The sequence below is a fragment of the Eptatretus burgeri genome, chromosome 14 (assembly GCF_056783735.1).
Source record: "Eptatretus burgeri isolate ZD-2024b chromosome 14, Ebu_testis_v1, whole genome shotgun sequence".
Lineage (NCBI taxonomy): Eukaryota > Metazoa > Chordata > Myxini > Myxiniformes > Myxinidae > Eptatretus > Eptatretus burgeri.
The window spans coordinates 67,151,770-67,172,056 of record NC_140974.1 but is presented as its reverse complement, the minus strand read 5'-3'; the positions used below and the strand labels follow the sequence as shown (position 1 = coordinate 67,172,056).

General features: G+C 41.7%; 1 protein-coding gene across 8 annotated transcripts in view; it reads right to left on the bottom strand.

Annotated features, from left to right (window-relative positions):
* Positions 1-20,287, bottom strand: part of LOC147013515 (SH3 and multiple ankyrin repeat domains protein 3-like) — a 522,196-nt gene that overhangs the window by 483,648 nt on the left and 18,261 nt on the right. The window contains exon 2 of one of the 8 annotated variants that reach the window (XM_085855372.1): positions 9,393-9,512. The exons of the other annotated variants lie outside the window; for them this stretch is intronic. Coding sequence (XP_085711498.1) covers positions 9,393-9,497 — 105 coding nt within the window. The 5' untranslated portion in view covers positions 9,498-9,512. The remainder of the gene's footprint in view (positions 1-9,392; positions 9,513-20,287) is intronic. 8 annotated transcript variants of the gene reach the window in all.

Sequence of the window (20,287 nt, the reverse complement as noted above, 5' to 3'; positions counted from 1 at the left end):
CAAGTTTTTCAGCAAAATCTACAATTACACCACTTCCACTAATTTGTTTCTCCAACTCTTTGTTTTGTCTTTCCAATTCTTTTTGAGCCCGGAGTTGAGCCTTCCTTTCGTTGGCAGTTTTCACCGCTGTTGAAATACCACCCGTCAATGCTCCAACCGCACTTAAACCAGCAAATAAAGGAATTAGAAATGGGAGAAATCCTCCCATTTGTGTTATTCCCAGCCTTAGTGAATGTAAATTTACACAACAAGAAACTTTCGGATAGATTCAAATAAGTTTGTTAATAATTTATTTCAAAACTTTTTGTACCATTTGCGTTCCAGTCTGTTCCAGTTATTGCATTTACCTTGAAGTAATCTTCTTTTTTAGTGGAGTTTGAGATGATAATAGTATCATCCAAATCATAGATACTATCAATTGCTTCCATACTTGTATTTATTTAGGAAAAAAGATGTTAAAACTTTTGAAACCCTGACTCAAATATTTGAATTATTTTCTGTCTTTCTTGGGGGGACAACTGCGTTTTGCCTTTCTTAATTTCTTTAATTGCTTGTAATTTATGAGATTCCTTTTCGGCATCTTTTATGCTCTTTACAGCACCTGCGACATTTCCCACAGCAGAAGCAGTTGAACCAATTAGGCCTTACTCTTGAAGAATAGTTGAACCGATACCCATGAGAGTATCAATTATCCCATCTCCTCTAAATTGATGTGCGACACCCCTTTGTCTCTTAGGTTTATAGTATCCTCGACCAAGATACATTCCTTCACCCTTGTAGTATGGGGAAAGGAACATCCCATCCCCTGTAATTATTTTATATTTTCCCAACTCGTGTTTCCTCACAATAACCATCATATTTATTTATTGGAAAATTTCACGTAGGTGAATTCTGATGGATATAACTTCCCCATTAAAAGAAATCATATGATTATCTTGGTCGGTTATCCTAAAATTTACTCTGTGTATGGTTTTTCCTGACACAGGGAGATAAACCAAATTTTTGGGTTCCATATTGAATTTATAACCAATTGGGGTTGAGTATGCACTGAATGAAAATATTGTATTTGTTTTTATTCCATCATTATGAGCACCATCAATCAAATCACACTGAATTCATACCGAATTTATTCCTGAGGATATTTGAATGACATTATCACTGTAAAACATCCCATTAGTTTCAATCTTTTAAGAGGAGAAACCCAATAACTCTCTAAATAAATTATCAATTGTGAAATCAACCTTGTAGTTATTTTTAAGTTTAATCGTTGATTTTGAAGTGTGTTTTTGAATATCGATAACAATATTTTTTGGTTCATCACCCTGTTCTTTCATAAGACGAGCAATTTCGGAAGATATTTGAGAAATCTCATATGCTCCGGGTGAGACTGTTATCATTTTGTATGCACTTCCCGGATTATAACTAAACTTGTCATTTTTCTCAGTTATCTTAAATAAGGTCTTATAAGTTTCCATGGACAATAAAGATGTCTCATATTCTTTTGTTGGGTCAAGTTGTCGTGGGTATGGGAATGAAGATGTGTGGTCGCTTGTTGTGACATTAAAATTCAGGATTGTGCTTCTCATCTTATTTAATAAGAGATAAAATATCTTTATATTGAGATTTATTAATTATTTTCATGTTCATCAACTGGTCTAAAATGGCTGATGCTTCATTAAAACAATTGTTATTTCCAGCCTTCTTACGACCTAACAACAATAACAGTCTATTAACTAATTGTGATGGGTCATTTGGAAGAAAACTAATACCTGAACCAAGGATACTTAAAACCTGAATAATGTTTCTCCTTCTCATTCTTGCAACGTGTACAAGAAAGACTAACCCTATAATCAACAGAGTTCAGCAGATCAATATATTCTCTCTCATCATTATTTTTCATATCCAATGGTTTATCAAAATACTTTGATTCATTCCTCACAGTTGAAGCTTGTCTTCCATCTTTTGTGAGAAGAAACATTAATCTGGGTGTTTGTTTAACAGGGGGTTGAGCAGACCTCAATAACCTTAATTCATCATTAAATATCAATACCTTTTCTTGAACAAGATGAAATATTGCTGGTTGTTCTGTTGGAATGAGTCCTGCTTTGGTTTTTGATTCTGCTGAATATTCATTGTTTTGAAGAGCATTCACAATATAAGCAGGGGGGGGTGATTAATCTCTTCCAGTTGTTGAAATAATCCTTCATCATCATATTCTAATTCCCCTATATGCTCTAATTCTTCCTCCATCATGTGATCAAAATCTTTTAACATTTGAAGTTTTTTAGGAGTATATTCTACTGTGGGAACTGTGGAAACATCTACAATTTTTTCTTTGGAAGTTTTTAAAAGTGGTTTAAAAATTTTATCTTGTTTTCTTTCAAATGCTTCTTCGCCCGTTAGTTTATGTCTGCATTTCTTCTTTTTGTCTTCCTGTTGTTTTACAACTTTTGAAACCAACTCTTGATAAACCTTAAATCTTCTTGCTCTTTCTTTCGCATCCATTAATTTATTGGAAAATATCATTTAATAGCTCATCTTGTTTCACAACAATATATTTATATTTTTCAGTCGTGTGCTTCATGTAATCCGCAAATTCTTTTTTACTGCATAATGTAGAACAATTGTCTCTCCAAAAATTGTGTATATCTATTGAATTTAACTTGAATAAAATAAAAGTATTAGCATTGTTTCTGATGGAACGACGAGGAAGTTGAGAGTATGATTGACTAAGATAAATACAATTACAAGAAGAATGTCTCCCTCTTGTGTAGTAGCTATCCATTACCATTTGGTTTCTCTCATTAACACAATCATCAAAGATAACGAGGTTCTTTTTTTATTTATCCAAATCTTGGGGAGACGGTATATCATCCGTATTATCACTAATAATAAACGTTATCGGTTTTGATTTCTTTTTACATCTCTGTGTATCACAAAATAGTTGTATTATATCTTCAATGTTATAATCATTTAGGTTTTTTTGACGTTTAAATAAACCGATTATATCTTCATTTTGAAGACCAGCATTAAAACCTTGTGAGAGTAATTGATACTCTGGTTGAAAACTCGACTTTGTGAAAATGATTAAATTATTATAATCTAAAAAGTTGGGAGTCAGGAGCATCTTCAAAAGTAAGCAGGTTTTTCCGCATCCGCTTGAACCAACTATGAGAGATCTCAATGAATTTGGGAGATTTTTATGGTTGTTAAATTTTATCTTATTTTCCCAAATGGGTAAAAAAATCATCCATTTATATATTTGGAAAACAGGTTATTTAATTTATTATTGGCTTTTTTAGAAACTCTATATTTTATCCTAAGTTCAGGTTTAATTTCAAGATAATCCATTATTTTATTTATGCAATATCTTGAAAATTTCAAGATATTTCCCTGAAAATCACATCCATGAATAATATATAACAACAATCCTTTGAACATTTCTCTTATACGTTCAGTTTCTTCCCTTGTGAGGAAAGGTGTGTTATCACCCTCATACTTTACATTCATTTCTCAAATCAATCTTGCAAAGTAATTCATTTTTGGTGTAAATCTAAAAGAATTATTTTCCTTTTTATATTTTTTATTATCATTAGTCTAACATATTTAAAAAGTAAAACTTTACTTAAACTAAAATTCATCTATACTTTCAGTTGCATATTGACTCATATTTAATAATATTACTATCGATATCTATATACTTTTTTTCATTACCAGATTCAACTACATTTTTTATATTAAAGGTAATTTTAAAATGATCCTTAACTACTTTTGAATGAAATGTCATTTCACCTGATATATTAACATCCTTTATTTCATCAGGATTTACATCTTTAGGGTTGTTGAAAAAAAAACTAAATTTCTCCTTGCATATTACAGATGGTCTTATCTTTTCTTTCTAAAGCTTCATCCATAAGGTTTTTATTTTTTGATACTTTTTCTTGTTTCATTGCTTTTTCGAAGTTTTGAATATATTACCAGAAGGGGAGGAGAAACTTTTGTTCGAGATACTTTAATTGATGATCTTCCAGGTATACTAAAAGCCCTTCCACTGAAGGAAATTGAAGAACTCATCTTATTTACCAGAATTGTTTTTATCCAATAGTTGTTATATTTATCTTTGTTCAATTTTACATCCTTGACATATTTCTCAGTATCTTTAACAAATGAAGATTGATTGAAACTTGTCTTTTGTGTCTTGAAACATTGTATTTATTAAGTGAAAAAGTTGGAGGATGAAATGGTTTTAAGCACAGATTCACCTATAAATTAAACGAAATTTTCATCAAGAAAATTTTAGTTTAAGCAAAGTTTTATTATATAAATATGGTGAATACAACGTACTGCGATGTTTGTAATCACGAATATAAATATTATAAAAAACACCTTCAAAGCAACAAATACATTTAATCTATTTCATCAAATATCTCCTCTTGAGTTGGAAAGAAAACATTGTGATATCTGCTCAAAGGATGTTTTGAAGAGTAGTTATAATAGACATCTTCAATCACAAAAACACAAGAAAAATGAGTTTAAAGTAAAGGGAGATTATTATATTGAAAACACTGATGGGGCATTTAAAGGGCATATAAAAATAAGGATTTTTCAATTTGGAGAACCCGGTCCATCATCAATAGCTGAATCAATTTAAATAGTGAAGCCTGATGTTCAAAAAGTTATGAAAAAGACATTAAAAGAAATTAAAACTTTGAAGTTTTATATGGGAGTGAAAATGAATTTGAAAAGACAAGATGAAGAACAAACTCCTTATACGAGAACAGATCTTCATTTTATAACATCATTTCAAGATTTTTTGAATAGTGGGGTTTATGAAGAACTATCAAGACAAGAGGAGGATGTTGATAATACAGTGGTAGGAAGTGGATTTATTATTTTTAAAAATCATCTTTTTACATATACACATTCTAAAATCAAACCCTCTGAAAGCTTCTTATATTGAATTACCAAAAGAAATAAAACTAAAGAAGGCAGTTGTTAATATGAAGAACAGTGATAATAAATGTTTTCTCTGGTCTGTTCTTGCTCACTTACATCCAGCAAATTGTAATTCAGAAAGAGTAAAACAATATATGAAATATGAGAATACCTTGGACATTAAAGATTTTAAATTCCCAATGCCACCAACAGATATTCCTAAATTTGAGGAAAAGAATAATCTTTCTATGAATGTATATGGATTATCGGATACAAACAAAGTTCAAATATTAAAAATTTCAAACAACGATAAAAATGAAGAAACACACATTGATCTTTTATATTTTAGTGTTGGAAAGAATTCACATTATACATGCATCAATAATTTATCAAGATTAATCTCTTCTCAGGTATTTAGAACATCAAACAAAATATATCCTTGTAAGCGATGTCTTAATTCATTTCATACAAAAGAACGATTAGAACAACATTCAAAATATTGTAGTAATCATAAATCAGCTGTAATTACAATGCCTAAACCTGGTGAAAAGATTTCTTTTGAAGATTATAATAAATCTATCATGCACCCATTTGTGATATATGCTGATTTTGAATGTATCCTAAAAAAGATAAATACTGCTTCTCCCAATCCAAAAGAATCACATACAAATAAATGTCAAAAACATATTCCTTGTGGTTTCTGTTATTATATCAAATCATCTGTTGGAGAAAAGTATAACAAACTTGAACATTATAGTGGAAAAAAAGCTTCAAAAGAGTTTGTAAAACAATTAGAAAAGGATTGTATAAGACTAACTAAATTAATGAAAGAAACAAATGAACCGATGAAATTAACAGAAGAAGAAAAATTAGGATTTAAAAAGAACAAAATCTGTCATATTTGTGAGGAGGAAATTGAGGAGTCCAAAGTTAGGGATCATTGTCATCTTCCTGGTAAATACAGAGGTCCCGCTCATTCCTGTTGTAATCTTACTTATAAATTTCCTTCTTTTATTCCAGTCTTTCTTCACAACAGTGCCAACTATGATACACATCTATTTATAAATGAACTTCCAAATACACCAGGGAATATTTCTGCCAGAACAAACAAAAGTGAAAAGTATATTTCATTTACAAAAATGATATTCACAAAACCTTTAACTCGTATTAGGTTTCTAGGTTCTTACAAGTTTATGGGAACACCACTGGCCTACCTTGCATCAAATCTAAGCTACACGGGGTCTTTTCCAAATCTTAATTCATTCTTTCCAAAAGAGGAAATTCAGATTAAAGAGAAAATTCAAAGTAAAGAGGAAATTCAAAGTAAAGAGGAAATTCATGAAGAAATTCTAACTGAAGATGAAATTCTAATTATAAAGAAAATTTAAACAATGAATGAAATTCTAACTAAAGAGGAAATTCTGATTAAAGATGAAATTCTGATTGAAGAGGGAATTCTAACTAGAGAGGAAATTCAAACAAGGAATGAAATTCAAAGTAAAGAGAAAATTCTTGCAAGTAAAGGAATTTATCCTTATGATTATATGGATTCATTTATGAGATTTAAAGAAACACAACTTCCTTCAAAAGAAAGTTTCTATAATAATCTTTATGAAGAAGAGATAAGTGATAAGGAATATAAACACGCACAAGAAATTTGGAAAATATTTAAGATAAAGAACCTTGGAGAATATCATTATTTGTATCTAAAAACAGATGTTTTATTGTTAGCTGATGTGTTTGAAGCTTTTAGATCACTCTGTCATAATAAAAATTGTTATGGATTAGATCCTGCCCACTATTTCAGAGCTCCTGGTTTTGCTTGGAGTGCAATGTTGAAAATGACAAAACAAGATATAGATTTAATCAGTGATGTAGATATGCTTTTGATGACTGAGAAGTCTAAGAGAGGTGGAATATCACAAGTATGTTCAAAAAGATATGCTAAAGCAAATAATAATTATCTTCCAAATTATGATAGTGAAAAAGATCGTAATTATTTGATGTATTTTGATGCTAATAATTTGTATGGATGGCAATGTCTCAATCTCTGCGTTATGGTAAATTAGAGTGAATGGAATAAAAGGATTATGAAAAGGCTTTGATGAATATTGTTATTTCTTCTCAAGAGGAATTGAATGAGGAAGAAGAAGGTTATTATTTTGAAGTTGATTTGAGGTACCCGAGTGATCTTCATAATAAGCATAAAGACCTTCCTTTTGCATGTCAGAAAGAAACCCCAAAGAAAGAATGGTTAAGTGATTATCATCAAAGTTTTAATATTAAAGGCAAATCAACAGAAAAGTTATTAACAACATTCTATGATAAAGAGGGATATGTTTTTGCAGTTTGTTTCAAAACAAACAGTTTTTGAGAGAAGGATTGAGAGTTGCTAAAATTCATAGAGTTTTAAAATGTTAACAAAGTCCTTGGATGAAAAAGTATATTAAATTCAATACAGATATGAGAACGATAAGCCTGGTGTTGGCTTCGTGGTTAGGGTGGCGGCTTGGGATCCAGGGGTCCTGAGTTCAAGCCCCGTTGGCTGCTGAATTAACACCAGGGGGTTGACTCAGCCTGTCATCCTTCCGAGGTCGGCGAAATGAGTGCCAGTGTACTGGTCCCGGTGTATGCCACGGTTAGAATAGGTGTACCATATCCCTGTGTGTCGTAGGAGGCGACCAGGGTTGGCGTCAGGAAGGGCATCCGGCCATAAAACATTGCCTCAAGAAAAAGCCAAACCCCTGCACAGCAGGGAAAAATGGCTGTAAAAACGGTCATTTTTTTATACAGATATGAGAACAAATACAAAAGTAAAATTTGAAGGGGAATTCTATAAATTGATGAATAATGCTGTCTTTGGAAAGACAATGGAGAATGTTAGAAACAGGCAAAACATTAGATTTGCAACATCATGGGAAGAAGCTTCTAGATTGATAAATAAACCAAGTTTTAAGAGAGAAGAGGTTTTTTCAGAGAACTTTTCTGCTATTCATATGGAAAAGGAAAGTATTGTAATGGATAAACCAATTTATATTGGAACAGCAGTTCTTGATTTATCAAAGATATTGATGTGTAATTATTTGTATAATGGCTAAAAGAAAGAGTATGATGAAAATGTTTCATTGTTGTATATGGACACTGATAGTTTTATCCTAGATATAAACACTGATGATGTTTATAAAGATATGAAGAAAATATTGGAGTATATGATACAAGTAATTTTAGTAAGAAGAGCGAGTTATTTTCCAAAAAGAATGAAAAGGTTATTGGTAAGTTTACGGATGAGTTGGGTGGAAAAGTAATGAGTGAGTTTATTGGATTGAGAGCAAAGGCATATGCTTATAAGTATGGTGATCAGATTGATAAGAGGTTAAAGGGAATAAAGAAATATGTAATAAAGAAATCAATAACTTTTAGAAATTATTATAATTGTTTGATGAATAAGAAAGAAGAATATAGGAAAATGAATACAACAAGAAGTTATAAACATAAGATATTTAGTGAAGAAGTAAATAAAAAGGCATTAGGAACCTTTGATGATAAGAGATTTATTTTGGATAATGGAATAGATTGTGTTCCATATGGATATTGTATGATAGAGTGTATAGAATAGATTGTGTTTTAACGAGGGGAAGATGGGTTAGGGTTTTTAAGAGCTACCGCCACATTTTTTCACAATATATAAATGGTCAAACCAAGTATTAATCAAACTAAAGAGTGGAAAAAATCTCAGTCTTGGTATATAAATGGAAAACATAATGAATGTGAAAAATATCAAATAAGTCTTATTGAAAAAATAACTAAAACAAAGGTAAATAAAACAAATAAGTGAATCAATTTAAAAACTAGTAAGTTAGAGGATGTAAAGAAAAAAAATTAATATCCTTGAATGGACTGAAAACTTTGATGGTTATCAATTGAACAATGGAAAAACAATTTACTATAATCTCAAAATGATATGTGGCTCAGGAGGTGGTCAAACAAGAGCATTAAGAGAAGTTTATCATTTCATCATGGCACAAAAGGAGTATCTTTAAAAATATAAAGATTCAAATGTTTTATTTTTTAATATTTTAGATGGGGATTATTGTGCAAAGAAAATTAAACTATTGAAGGAATTTGAGAATGAACAAATCTTTATAGGTTCAATGAGTGAGCTAAACAATATGCATTTGTTATTTGAAAAAGAGTGCCCCTAGGCTTACATGTTTCAGATATTTCTTTAGAATCACCTTTAACAAATCACATTACTACTTTACTACTTGAACAAATCTTTATCTTGTTGCATTGGTTATTTGAAAAGTGCCCCGAGGTTAAAAGGGGAGACAAATGAATATACCTTGGGATAAAAAGGGGGTTTACTTTTTAGGGAAAAAAAAAATGAATCGCTGAAAATCCCCGATTCACTTACATGGGGAAAAGTGAGCCAGAATCAGTATATTCACCCTACTCACCCCATCACTGCCTTTTGTTTGCAGAACAACAGTCGGTCTTGTGTCAGATGTTGTTTCTTTACATATGCAACACCTCTCCATTATTGTTGATACATAACACAGCATTCAACTTTGGTTTATCTGAAAGAAAGATGATATATTTACACAGAGAACTAGTGGAATATTAAATTAGTCAAAATTGCAAATAGATTTTTATTGTTATTATTATTTACTTCCAGCAAAGCAGTACATACAATTAGCAATTGTTTAGCTAATTGTAGCAAAACAAGTAGCAATTGTTTAAGTGCATTGTCCATTGTAAATTGCATTTCTGATAGTCGGTTTAACTCTGCTCTTTTTGTGCTCCTCTGCCCCATTAAAAATAAACCCCGATTGTTCAATGTACCAGCTCGTTTTCTGTTTTTCATTGGTTTAGCACGGTGTATATTGGGAATGAGAGAGGCCGTGTGCCGTAATTGTTCATTTGGACCGACGGACTTTGGTAATTCCGCTCGGTTACACCGGACCGAGGTCGCTAGAGCGATCCAGTTATACAGAGTTTGTTGAGGGTGTGACTTCCCCGGTAGTTTGACGACGTGGGTACTTAGGTATATTGAAATTTGGCTATTAACCCTATCCCACGCCGTCAGAGAATTGGCCAGCACAGTCCTTAAGTGACCCGTGACGTTTGGAGTTGTCCAAAGGTTACGACCTGCGATTCCGGGTGTTCGGTGGAAGACGGCTCCACTGCTCCACCTGGCGGCCGTTCCTCGCCACCGACCCCCGGCCCACAACAATATTATATTGTTACGTTTGAGGGGGGGGGTATGCATTCAAAGGGTAAATAGGATGTTTAATTAGGTATGCCATGCTGTTCGAGTGTACCAGGATCTCGATGTAATAAGTAGCAATTCAGTGGTGATAAGTTGTCTAGTAAATTTCCATTTCTTCAAGGGGGAAATGATAATTGTCACGTAATTAGATAGGGACACGGGATAGGGTAAGTGTGTCTGCGTAAACCCCTTTTAGTATTCTCTGGAGGCTTGCCGTGACGTCACAGGACAGTGCTGCGGATGGCTCCGCCCCGTGATCACGATTGGCGGAAGGAGACGGCGGAGGGCCAATAAACGGCTCGATTGGAAGTGACGAGGATGGGAGCATAAAAAGGTTCTGTTCGGGGTCGAAAAGGAAGAGGAAGAAGATCGGGAGAGAAAGATCGTTTTTTGGGGTGGAGGTTGTTGTGCTGAGAGCGTGCTTTTTGTTGCGCTGATTCGGCCCTGGTTTCATCGTGTCTTGTAGCCTTGAACCTCGTTCCTCACCTTGGTTGGCTCTGGGGTTCTGCTGGCTCGGAGTACGGGGTCGAATGGCGGGCAGACCTTCCTCCCTCTCCTGCTCGCGGTTTGGCGCCGGAGCTGGTTCCCTGGCGGCTGTGAGCGGACTTGGGCCGAGACCAGGAGGTCGACAGCACCACGGTTTCTCCTGCCCCCCTGACGAAAGCAAGGCCAGCTCGTCCGACGCCAATCCAGGGACTGTTGCGTCCACACCACGGTCCAGCCTGACCACCAGGAATAGCTACGTTGTGTGTGTGTGTGTGTGTGTGTGTGTGTGTGTGTGTGTGTGTGTGTGTGTGTGTGTGTGTGTGTGTGTGTGTGTGTGTGTGTGTGTGTGTGTGTGTGTGTGTGTGTGTGTGTGTGTGTACCTGGCGCCTTAGAGGGTTTGAGATTTGTATATTCATTGGAATTGTCTGTGTTTTCCCCACGCCCAATCCCACACCATCCCGTCAAATCGCCCCGGATCCCTCTTCTTGCCGAGTCTTGTTATTTCTGGTTAGAGGAATAAATGTTATCAACTCAGTGAAAAGCGACTCGTGCCACCTTCCTCGTCCCGTTTGCGGTAGAGCGATTAGAACCACCATCTTTGGGTTATAAAAATAAACCGCCTCCATCGTTTCGGCTCATTCTACGTTAGCGGGACTGTTCAAGTCCCGTGGACGTCACATTGGTGTCAGGGTGTTGGATGTTCGAACCCCTCTAAATTATATTTGGTATCGGGAGAATATACCAAGATTATATTAGAATCTCGTCACGAATTGGAATATAAAATTACTACAGGAAAGCGCGCGAGTGCGGGAAAATTTTGGCGGGATTTTTCAAATTAAAATTAATTGGCGGCAAACGGGACTTCTGCACCATGGCGGATGTGCAGATGTTTGAGGAGGAAGGCCACGTGTCGGGCAGCGAGTCGGGGGAAGAAGGGAGAGACAGGGGTAGGGTTGGAACCTCCCCCATTCCGAGCGTGGACCGTGCTTCATCGCCCGTAACGGAGCCGGCAGCGCCGGAAACCGGCACGATGACGATCTGGACAATTTTGGAACGTTTAATGAGTGCAATTACAGCACAGGGGGCAAAAATGACGGCACAGGGGGCACAAATGGCAGAAATGACGGCACAAATGGAAAATCAATTCGTGACACAGAGGGCAGACATGACGGCACAGGGGGCACAAATGGCAGAAATGACGGCACAAATGGAAAATCAATTCGTGACACAGAGGGCAGACATGACGGCACAGTGGGCAGAAATGACGGCACAGGGGGCAGAAATGACAGATGAATTGGGGGTAATGGGGCAACAGTTGGGTGCACGGATTGATTTAATGAGGGATGAATTGGGGGAAAAGATGGAGAAAATGAAAACTGAGATGCAGGAGTGTGTGGATGTTAAATTGGGAGAAATACAAAGTAAATTCGAGGATAGATTGGAGGAAACAAAGGTAGAAATTACATTGGAGGGGGAAAACATACAAAAAAAATTGGTAGATAAAATTGATGCAACGAACATTCGGGTTGATAAAGTGGATGAAAGCCTGGAACGTCATCGTGCCTGTGTGGATGCTCGTATGCAGCTGCAAATAGAAAAGTGGGGAGAGCTGAGGAAGCAAGGGATGAATTTGGCGGAGGAGGTAAAAGGATTGGAGGCTCGTTTGGATGAACAAGATAAAATTATGAGCCAAGATGAAGTCTTGGATAAAGGCCTGGTAGAGCCGTCTTTTGTAAGTAGAGTGGCCGGGTTGGTTGAGGAGCAGCTACAAACTCGCGACGGAGCCTTGGAGGAGGTTGTGCCGGCCCAGAAGATCCTGCGGGAAGAGGTGAATCGGTCCATTCAACGTTTGGAACAGGAAGCAAAATTGACCCATGAGACCCTCACCACAAAACATCTTTGGCCACAGTGGGCTCCGAAATTGGATACGCAGCCACAAGGGTGTTTGATCCCTGGGCTGGATTCGGACAAGGGAGAAACTGAGAAGTGGGCCACCGTAAAAGTGATCCCCCTGGTAAATTTTGACGGGTCAGGGAGCCTTGAAGCTTTTCTGACGCAATTTGAGTGCATTTCCCGACTAAATGGGTGGAATGAGCGGGAACGTACAGGGAATTTGGTGGCAACGTTGCGGGGACCAGCCGCAGATGTGTTAAACGTGATCGCGGAGGGGATGTTGATCAGCTCCCACATTTGCGAGGCGTTGAGCCGTCGGTTTGGGTTCGCGGCAAACTGTGATCTGGTGCGGGCCCAGCTCCAGCACCGCAGATTAAAGCCGGGTGAGACAGTGCAGGAGCTGGCACAGGACATTTACCAATCAGTCAGGATCGCGTATCGGGACGTTACAGTGGAGGCATGGGACAGACTGGCACTAGAGAAATTTTTAGCTGCTCTTCCTGACCCTGAGGTCCGAGCGCTAGTGGAGTTACAGGATCCACCCACCGTTCACCGAGCGGCTGAGTGTGCAGCCAGGCTGGCCTCGTGGAGGTGGCCGGGTCGGGTGCCAGAGAGGCCATCGGTGACGGTCCGACAGGCGGAGATTCAGGATCAAGGAGAGGGGCTGGGAGAAATTGGCATTACCCAAATGTTTCAGGAAATTTGCCAGAAACTGTCAAGTTTGATAAAGGGTAATCCGGTAGTTAGTGCGCCAAAGCGGCGGGGTCCAGCCCAGCCAATAGAGCAATTCGATTATGGCCGAGGGGGTCCGGAACCGGAAGAGACATTTCACCGATACTCACGGGGGCCTTTTCTGGGGAGTTGTTTCCGGTGCGGGCGAAGAGGACACATGCAACGATATTGCCGGTACCTGGCGATGGAGAGACCCTCCAATAGACTTTCAAGCCCGGAGAGGATGAATCTTCCTGCTGAACCGCCAGGTCTATCCGAGATGCCCTTTCATAGGTCGGGTCCGGAGATCACTGTCGGGGGTCGGGGGTCGGGGAGACTAAATTGGGCTGAGCATATACGGCCATGCTCGGCTGCTGAGATTGTGGCGAAGTGCCCTCCTTTGGTGGAAAAAAATGAATTGTGGGAAAATTGGCATGGGTTTGTAAGTTCTGCTGGGTTTTAGAGTGACAATCGGGACAGTGGGTAATTGGAAACAAAGCGGGCACGAGTGGCTGTCCAATGGCTGGTGCATGGATCGGGTGAGAAGTGCTGTGTGAGTTGTTTCAAGTTAAGAAGTGAAATGTATGGTGCACACGTTGATTTTTTATTGGACATGGTGTGGTAACAGGGAAGGTCATGGTCGGTGAAGTGTTAGAAATGCAGGTGTCACATGTAAGGCCGATGGGGTGGGGGAGTCATGTGGTTTTGAGGGTGGGGATGATGTGCTTGTCCGCAGGGATTGCTGAAGCTCACGGTGAGCGGGAATTGCGACCCCCTTCAAGGAGATTCACCCCTGGTGGCTAATGGTGACAGTGTCTGGAGGCAACTGGGAGAGGGTCTGGTTGGGCGACCAAGGCGGGTAGGACCTTGGCGACCCAGGAAGGCCAGAGGAGCCAGTGAGACCCCTTCCAGTGTGTTGTACGGGATAAGAGCTGATGGCAACCAGGGGGGTGGGAATCAAAGGGAGCGGGGCGGAGAAACGTCTGGGTTGGACTAAAGCTTACCTGTGGGCATGGTTGCACCTGAGATGCCCCCATCATCTTGTGGTAACCCACCCCACGGCCATGACGGGATTCAGCCTGCATGATTAAAATGAGGACCATGACCTAGAAATGTGATGATGACCATGGTGTGAGTGTTGTGAAGATGTGTGAGTCCCACTCGATCCCGCACAACTTGACATGTGCAGCAAGGGCATGATGTCCGCATAATTTTGGGGCGAGCAAATTTGAAAATTGGCTCCCCAGGTAACGCTGGGTCTATTAGCATCCACTGGGGGACGCGGTCAAGTGTAAATATCCCATGAATAGTGTCGTTAAGGCTTAGAGTAGGAATGTAAAGTATAAGTGTTGTGTTTTTGTGGAACCTTTTGTTTCCCCTCCCCAGATCACTGGAAGAGTGTTGGGAAAGAGCGATGATCCAGAGGATGGAGTGCAACTTCGCTCAGTGCTCTCATGTGATGAAAAAAAAAATGAATGATTGTTTAGGCGAGGATAAGGCCATAAGGGGGTAGTACATTAAGCAGGATAGGTAAGTTAGCTGCGACTCGCTGCCCATTGCCCCTCCTACTTTATTTCGTTAGGTTAAATAGGTGTGAGTCAGTCAGTGTTAAGGCTGGTACGGTAGCGCCTGCGATATACCTTGCAGGAGCTGCGGTACCAGAGGAGGGGGCAATGTTACGTTTGAGGGGGGGTATGCATTCAAAGGGTAATTAGGATGTTTAATTAGGTATGCCATGCTGTTCGAGTGTACCAGGATCTCGATGTAATAAGTAGCAATTCAGTGGTGATAAGTTGTCTAGTAAATGTCCATTTCTTCAAGGGGGAAATGATAATTGTCACGTAATTAGATAGGGACACGGGATAGGGTAAGTGTGTCTGCGTAAACCCCTTTTAGTATTCTCTGGAGGCTTGCCGTGACGTCACAGGACAGTGCTGCGGATGGCTCCGCCCCGTGATCACGATTGGCGGAAGGCGACGGCGGAGGGCCAATAAACGGCTCGATTGGAAGTGACGAGGACGGGAGCATAAAAAGGTTCTGTTCGGGGTCGAAAAGGAAGAGGAAGAAGATCGGGAGAGAAAGATCGTTTTTTGGGGTGGAGGTTGTTGTGCTGAGAGCGTGCTTTTTGTTGCGCTGATTCGGCCCTGGTTTCATCGTGTCTTGTAGCCTTGCTGAGCCTCGTGCCTCACCTTGGTTGGCTCTGGGGTTCTGCTGGCTCGGAGTACGGGGTCGAACGACGGGCGGACCTGCCTCCCTCTCCTGCTCGCGGTTTGGCGCCGGAGCTGGTTCCCTGGCGGCTGTGAGCGGACTTGGGCCGAGACCAGGAGGTCGACAGCACCACGGTTTCTCCTGCCCCCCTGACGAGAGCAAGGCCAGCTCGTCCGACGCCAATCCAGGGACTGTTGCGTCCACACCACGGTCCAGCCTGACCACCAGGAATAGCTACGGTGTGTGTGTGTGTGTGTGTGTGTGTGTGTGTGTGTGTGTGTGTGTGTGTGTGTGTGTGTGTGTGTGTGTGTGTGTGTGTGTGTGTGTGTGTGTGTGTGTGTGTGTGTGTGTGTGTGTGTGTGTGTGTGTGTGTGTGTGTGTGTGTGTGTGTGTGTACCTGGCGCCTTCGAGGGTTTGAGATTTGTATATTCATTGGAATTGTCTGTGTTTTCCCCACACCCGATCCCACACCATCCCGTCGAATCGCCCCGGATCCCTCTTCTTGCCGAGTCTTGTTATTTCTGGTTAGAGGAATAAATGTTGTCAACTCAGTGAAAAGCGACTCGTGCCACCTTCCTCGTCCCATTTGCGGTAGAGCGATTAGAACCGCCATCTTTGGGTTATAAAAATAAACCGCCTCCATCGTTTCGGCTCATTCTACGTTCGCGGGACTGTTCAAGTCCCGTGGACGTCACAATATAAAGAAAAAAAAGGCATTGGCATACACTTAGTTCTCATTTACACTCATTCTATTTATGTTTTTTTGACTTAACGCCTTGGACAAAGTTCTGAACAATTTACTACCAATAACTCGAAATTTTCGAGTTGAAGGGTTTTTGACGTAGAAAGACGATATTAATTTTAAATGGTAAGATAGGAAGGACAAAGGGGTGATGGGATAGAAAGGGCAAGGTTGGGGGGGGGGAAAGAAAGGACAAAGGGGTGGTGTGACAGGAAGGACAAAGGGGTGGTGTGACAGGAAGGACAAAGGGGTGGTGTGACAGGAAGGACAAAGGGGTGGTGTGACAGAAAGGACAAAGGGGTGGTGTGACAGAAAGGACAAAGGGGTGGTGTGACAGAAAGGACAAAGGGGTGGTGTGACAGAAATGACAAAGGGGTGGTGTGACAGAAAGGACAAAGGGGTGGTGTGACAGAAAGGACAAAGGGGTGGTGTGACAGAAAGGACAAAGGGGTGGTGTGACAGAAAGGACAAAGGGGTGGTGTGACAGAAAGGACAAAGGGGTGGTGTGACAGAAAGGACAAAGGGGTGGTGTGACAGAAAGGACAAAGGGGTGGTGTGACAAAAAGGACAAAGGGGTGGTGTGACAGAGGACAAAGGGGTGGTGTGACAGAGGACAAAGGGGTGGTGTGACAGAAAGGACAAAGGGGTGGTGTGACAGAAAGGACAAAGGGGTGGTGTGACAGAAAGGACAAAGGGGTGGTGTGACAGAAAGGACAAAGGGGTGGTGTGACAGAAAGGACAAAGGGGTGGTGTGACAGAAAGGACAAAGGGTTGGTGTGACAAAAAGTACAAAGGGGTGGTGCGACAGAAAGGACAAAGGGGTGGTGGGACAGAAAGGACAAAGGGGTGGTGTGGCAGAAAGGACAAAGGGGTGGAGTGACAGAAAGGACAAAGGGGTGGGGTGACAGAAAGGACAAAGGGGGTGACAGAAATGACAAAGGGGGTGACAGAAAGGACAAAGGGGGTGACAGATAGGACAAAGGGGGTGACAGATAGGACAAAGGGGGTGACAGAAAGTACAAAGGGGGTGACAAAGTACAAAGGGGGTGACAGAAAGGACAAAGGGGGTGACAGAAAGGACAAGGGGGTGACAGAAAGGACAAGGGGGTGACAGAAAGGACAAAGGGGGTGACAGAAAGGACAAAGGGGGTGACAGATAGGACAAAGGGGGGTGACAGATAGGACAAAGGGGGTGACAGAAAGTACAAAGGGGGTGACAAAGTACAAAGGGGGTGACAGAAAGGACAAAGGGGGTGACAGAAAGGACAAGGGGGTGACAGAAAGGACAAGGGGGTGACAGAAAGGACAAGGGGGTGATAGAAAGGACAAAGGGTGATAGAAAAGATAGAAAGGACATAGAAAGGACAAGGGGGGTAGAAAGGAGAAGGGGGAGGGAGGGAAAGGACAAAAGGGGGGAGGGTATAAAGGACAAAGGGGGAGGATAGAAAGAACAAGGGGGGGATAAAAAGGAGAGAGGGGGATAGAAAGAGCAAGGACAAACTTGGCCTATGGCACACAAGGGCAACTTGCCACAAGGCTTACCGACTTCCTCTACTCTTGTGGCCAACATGTGGCTCTCAATGGAATCTTTTCAGCTCCTCTCCCTATCAAGGCTGGAGTACCTCAAGACAGTGTCTGGGTCCAGAACTATTCCTGATCTTCATAACTGATCTCTCTAACTAAAGCCTGATGTTGGCTTAATGGTTGAGGTATCTGGCTTAAGATCTCAGGTTCTTGAGTTTGAGCCCCCTGCGCACGTCAACGCACGTGCTTCTGACAAAGTATTATATACTGTACCTCCATGCTGTTGGAGGTCGATAACACTGTTATGGTCGAAGAAAGAAATATTGCTGCATCTGCTGATGGTGTTTCCATTTCAGCAAATCTCCCAATTATTTCCATTATTTCACAACGCGATGTTCCCACAAATGAAGAGCACATAGACGTCGTAACTGGTTCAGATCCATGTATCAATACTGATGACAATATTGTTGTGGTTGAGGAAATTCGCAAACCACCATTCAGGTCCCGTAGGTGAGATATCTCTGTAAGTACATGTGTAGTTAGCCCCAAACCCGTTGTTTAGAGGGAATAAATGTGATTCATTCGGGCTGCGACCCTTTAAGATAGCCGTTTTTCTGTTCTATCTTTATTTTGAACCAACCACGTCTCAACCGCCATCACAAAACAACCACCAACCGCAACGCCGCTTCACAACAACAACAACGCCAACAGCCACGACCTTTACCGTCACGGCTCGCTCCCGTAAACATCGCATCACCGCCATTCCAAGCGTCGCCATGGCCATCACCGCCACTTTAGGCCCTCCACCACCTTCGCCTCTCCTTCTGCGGCCGTTCCCGCGCCACTTGTGAACGCCGAGCGTCAGGCTGTCCTGGCCTCATGCGGGATGCGCGCTGAGCCGCGGGTGCAAAAAGCGGCCTTTCCAAGGAAAAGTCGGATCAGGAATGATACACGCCCTCTTCTGTTCCATCCTATCAGCGAGCATGGGGCGATTTGGCCCCGCCTACAGGTGCGTCGGAGTAGAATCGATATATGCAAATTCGAGGATCAGGGGAGGTTCACGCCCACTTTTCCTCCATCCAATGGGCGAGCGTGGCTTCGCCCCCGAGCTCATCCTGGATCCGGAAATTTGCATATGGGTTCTCCTGCCGTACTATAAAGCGCCGAGCGTGGGGCGAATTCAGTCGGTTTTGTTTTGGGTCGGAAGCAGTTGGAGGCAGTCGCAGTTTTGGGCTCGGGCGAGTTGGAGAGGTGTGGCAGCGGTGGAGTGTGGCAGCAGCAGTCAAGACGGGTCTGGAGGAGAGTTGGAGTCTGTCGGGGTTCGGAGTCTGTCGGGGAGCTGCAGAGAGGGGAAGCCGGGAACGCGGTCGAGGTCGCAGTGGAGTCGCTCGTCGCGGGACCCAAGCAAGCCAGCTATCCTCTTTCCCCAGAGCATCAACAATTCCCCCCTTCCCCCCCCCCACGCTGAGATAGTGCGGAAAGGGGGGCCCCATTCCCACCCCATTCCAAGCAGTGCCAACGAAACCCGCGGAGGAACGCGGAGTCGGGGCACCGCCGCGACATTTGCGGCTCATCACAAGACGGGTAGGCTCCGCCCGGTCTCGGCCCACAGGCCCGTCTGCCCCCTTGTCGTTGAGGATGGCCCTTTTCTTTTGCTTTTGAGTATATGTGTTGTCGGCGCCGTCTGTAAAGTAAAACTGTGTAAGTGTTGCCGTGTGCTCGCGTAGTCGGTAGTAGATCTGCATTGTTGTGTTTCTTTTGTTGCAATTGCTTTTGGTGCATAATTGTTGTAATTGTATATGTGTGCTATCCTTGTGCCGCGGAATAAATGTGCCTCATGTTGAACTGTTTTTCCCGTTTCGCTTCGTCTTTTCTTTAATTGAATCTCCATCTTACTTCACGTAAAGGGTTGGTAGTGGGCTAAATACGCCCGATAATTAATCGGAACCACCGAGGTTGACGATAACACCGCTCGGTTATCCCGATAGTACGGAACGGGTCGCTTAAGTGGCCCGTGTCCGGGGTCGACCTGCGGCGAGGTGCGATCGCCCGGTCTACCCTCCGTGTGGGTACTTCGGTAGGTCGAATTTGGCGAACAACCCTATCCCACGCGGGGGGCCGATTGGCACGATCGTGGTGAGGCCGAAAGGCCCACCCGTGACTAGTTCCCGGCGTTAGTCCGAGAGGGTCATGACGGAATTGTCCGTCCGGTGGGCGACGTGCCGCGATTCGAGTTACGTGGCCGCTCGCACGCCGGCGGGCGCGAATTCGCAACAATATCGATATGCAGGACTGTACAAGCTTGTGTGACTCGGAAATTAAAACTGACTCTGACAAATCCGACCAAGAAGAAGCAGTCAGGTGGAAACGGTGGAGAAGCTGGCCAGTCAAGTTCCTACCTCCCCTGAACAAATAAGACTCTTCTTACAAAATACGTACAGGAAACACAATTTAAACCTGACAGAATACTTTCCAGATCTACCATCCTTCCTTGAATGTGCTCAGGCTATCACATACAA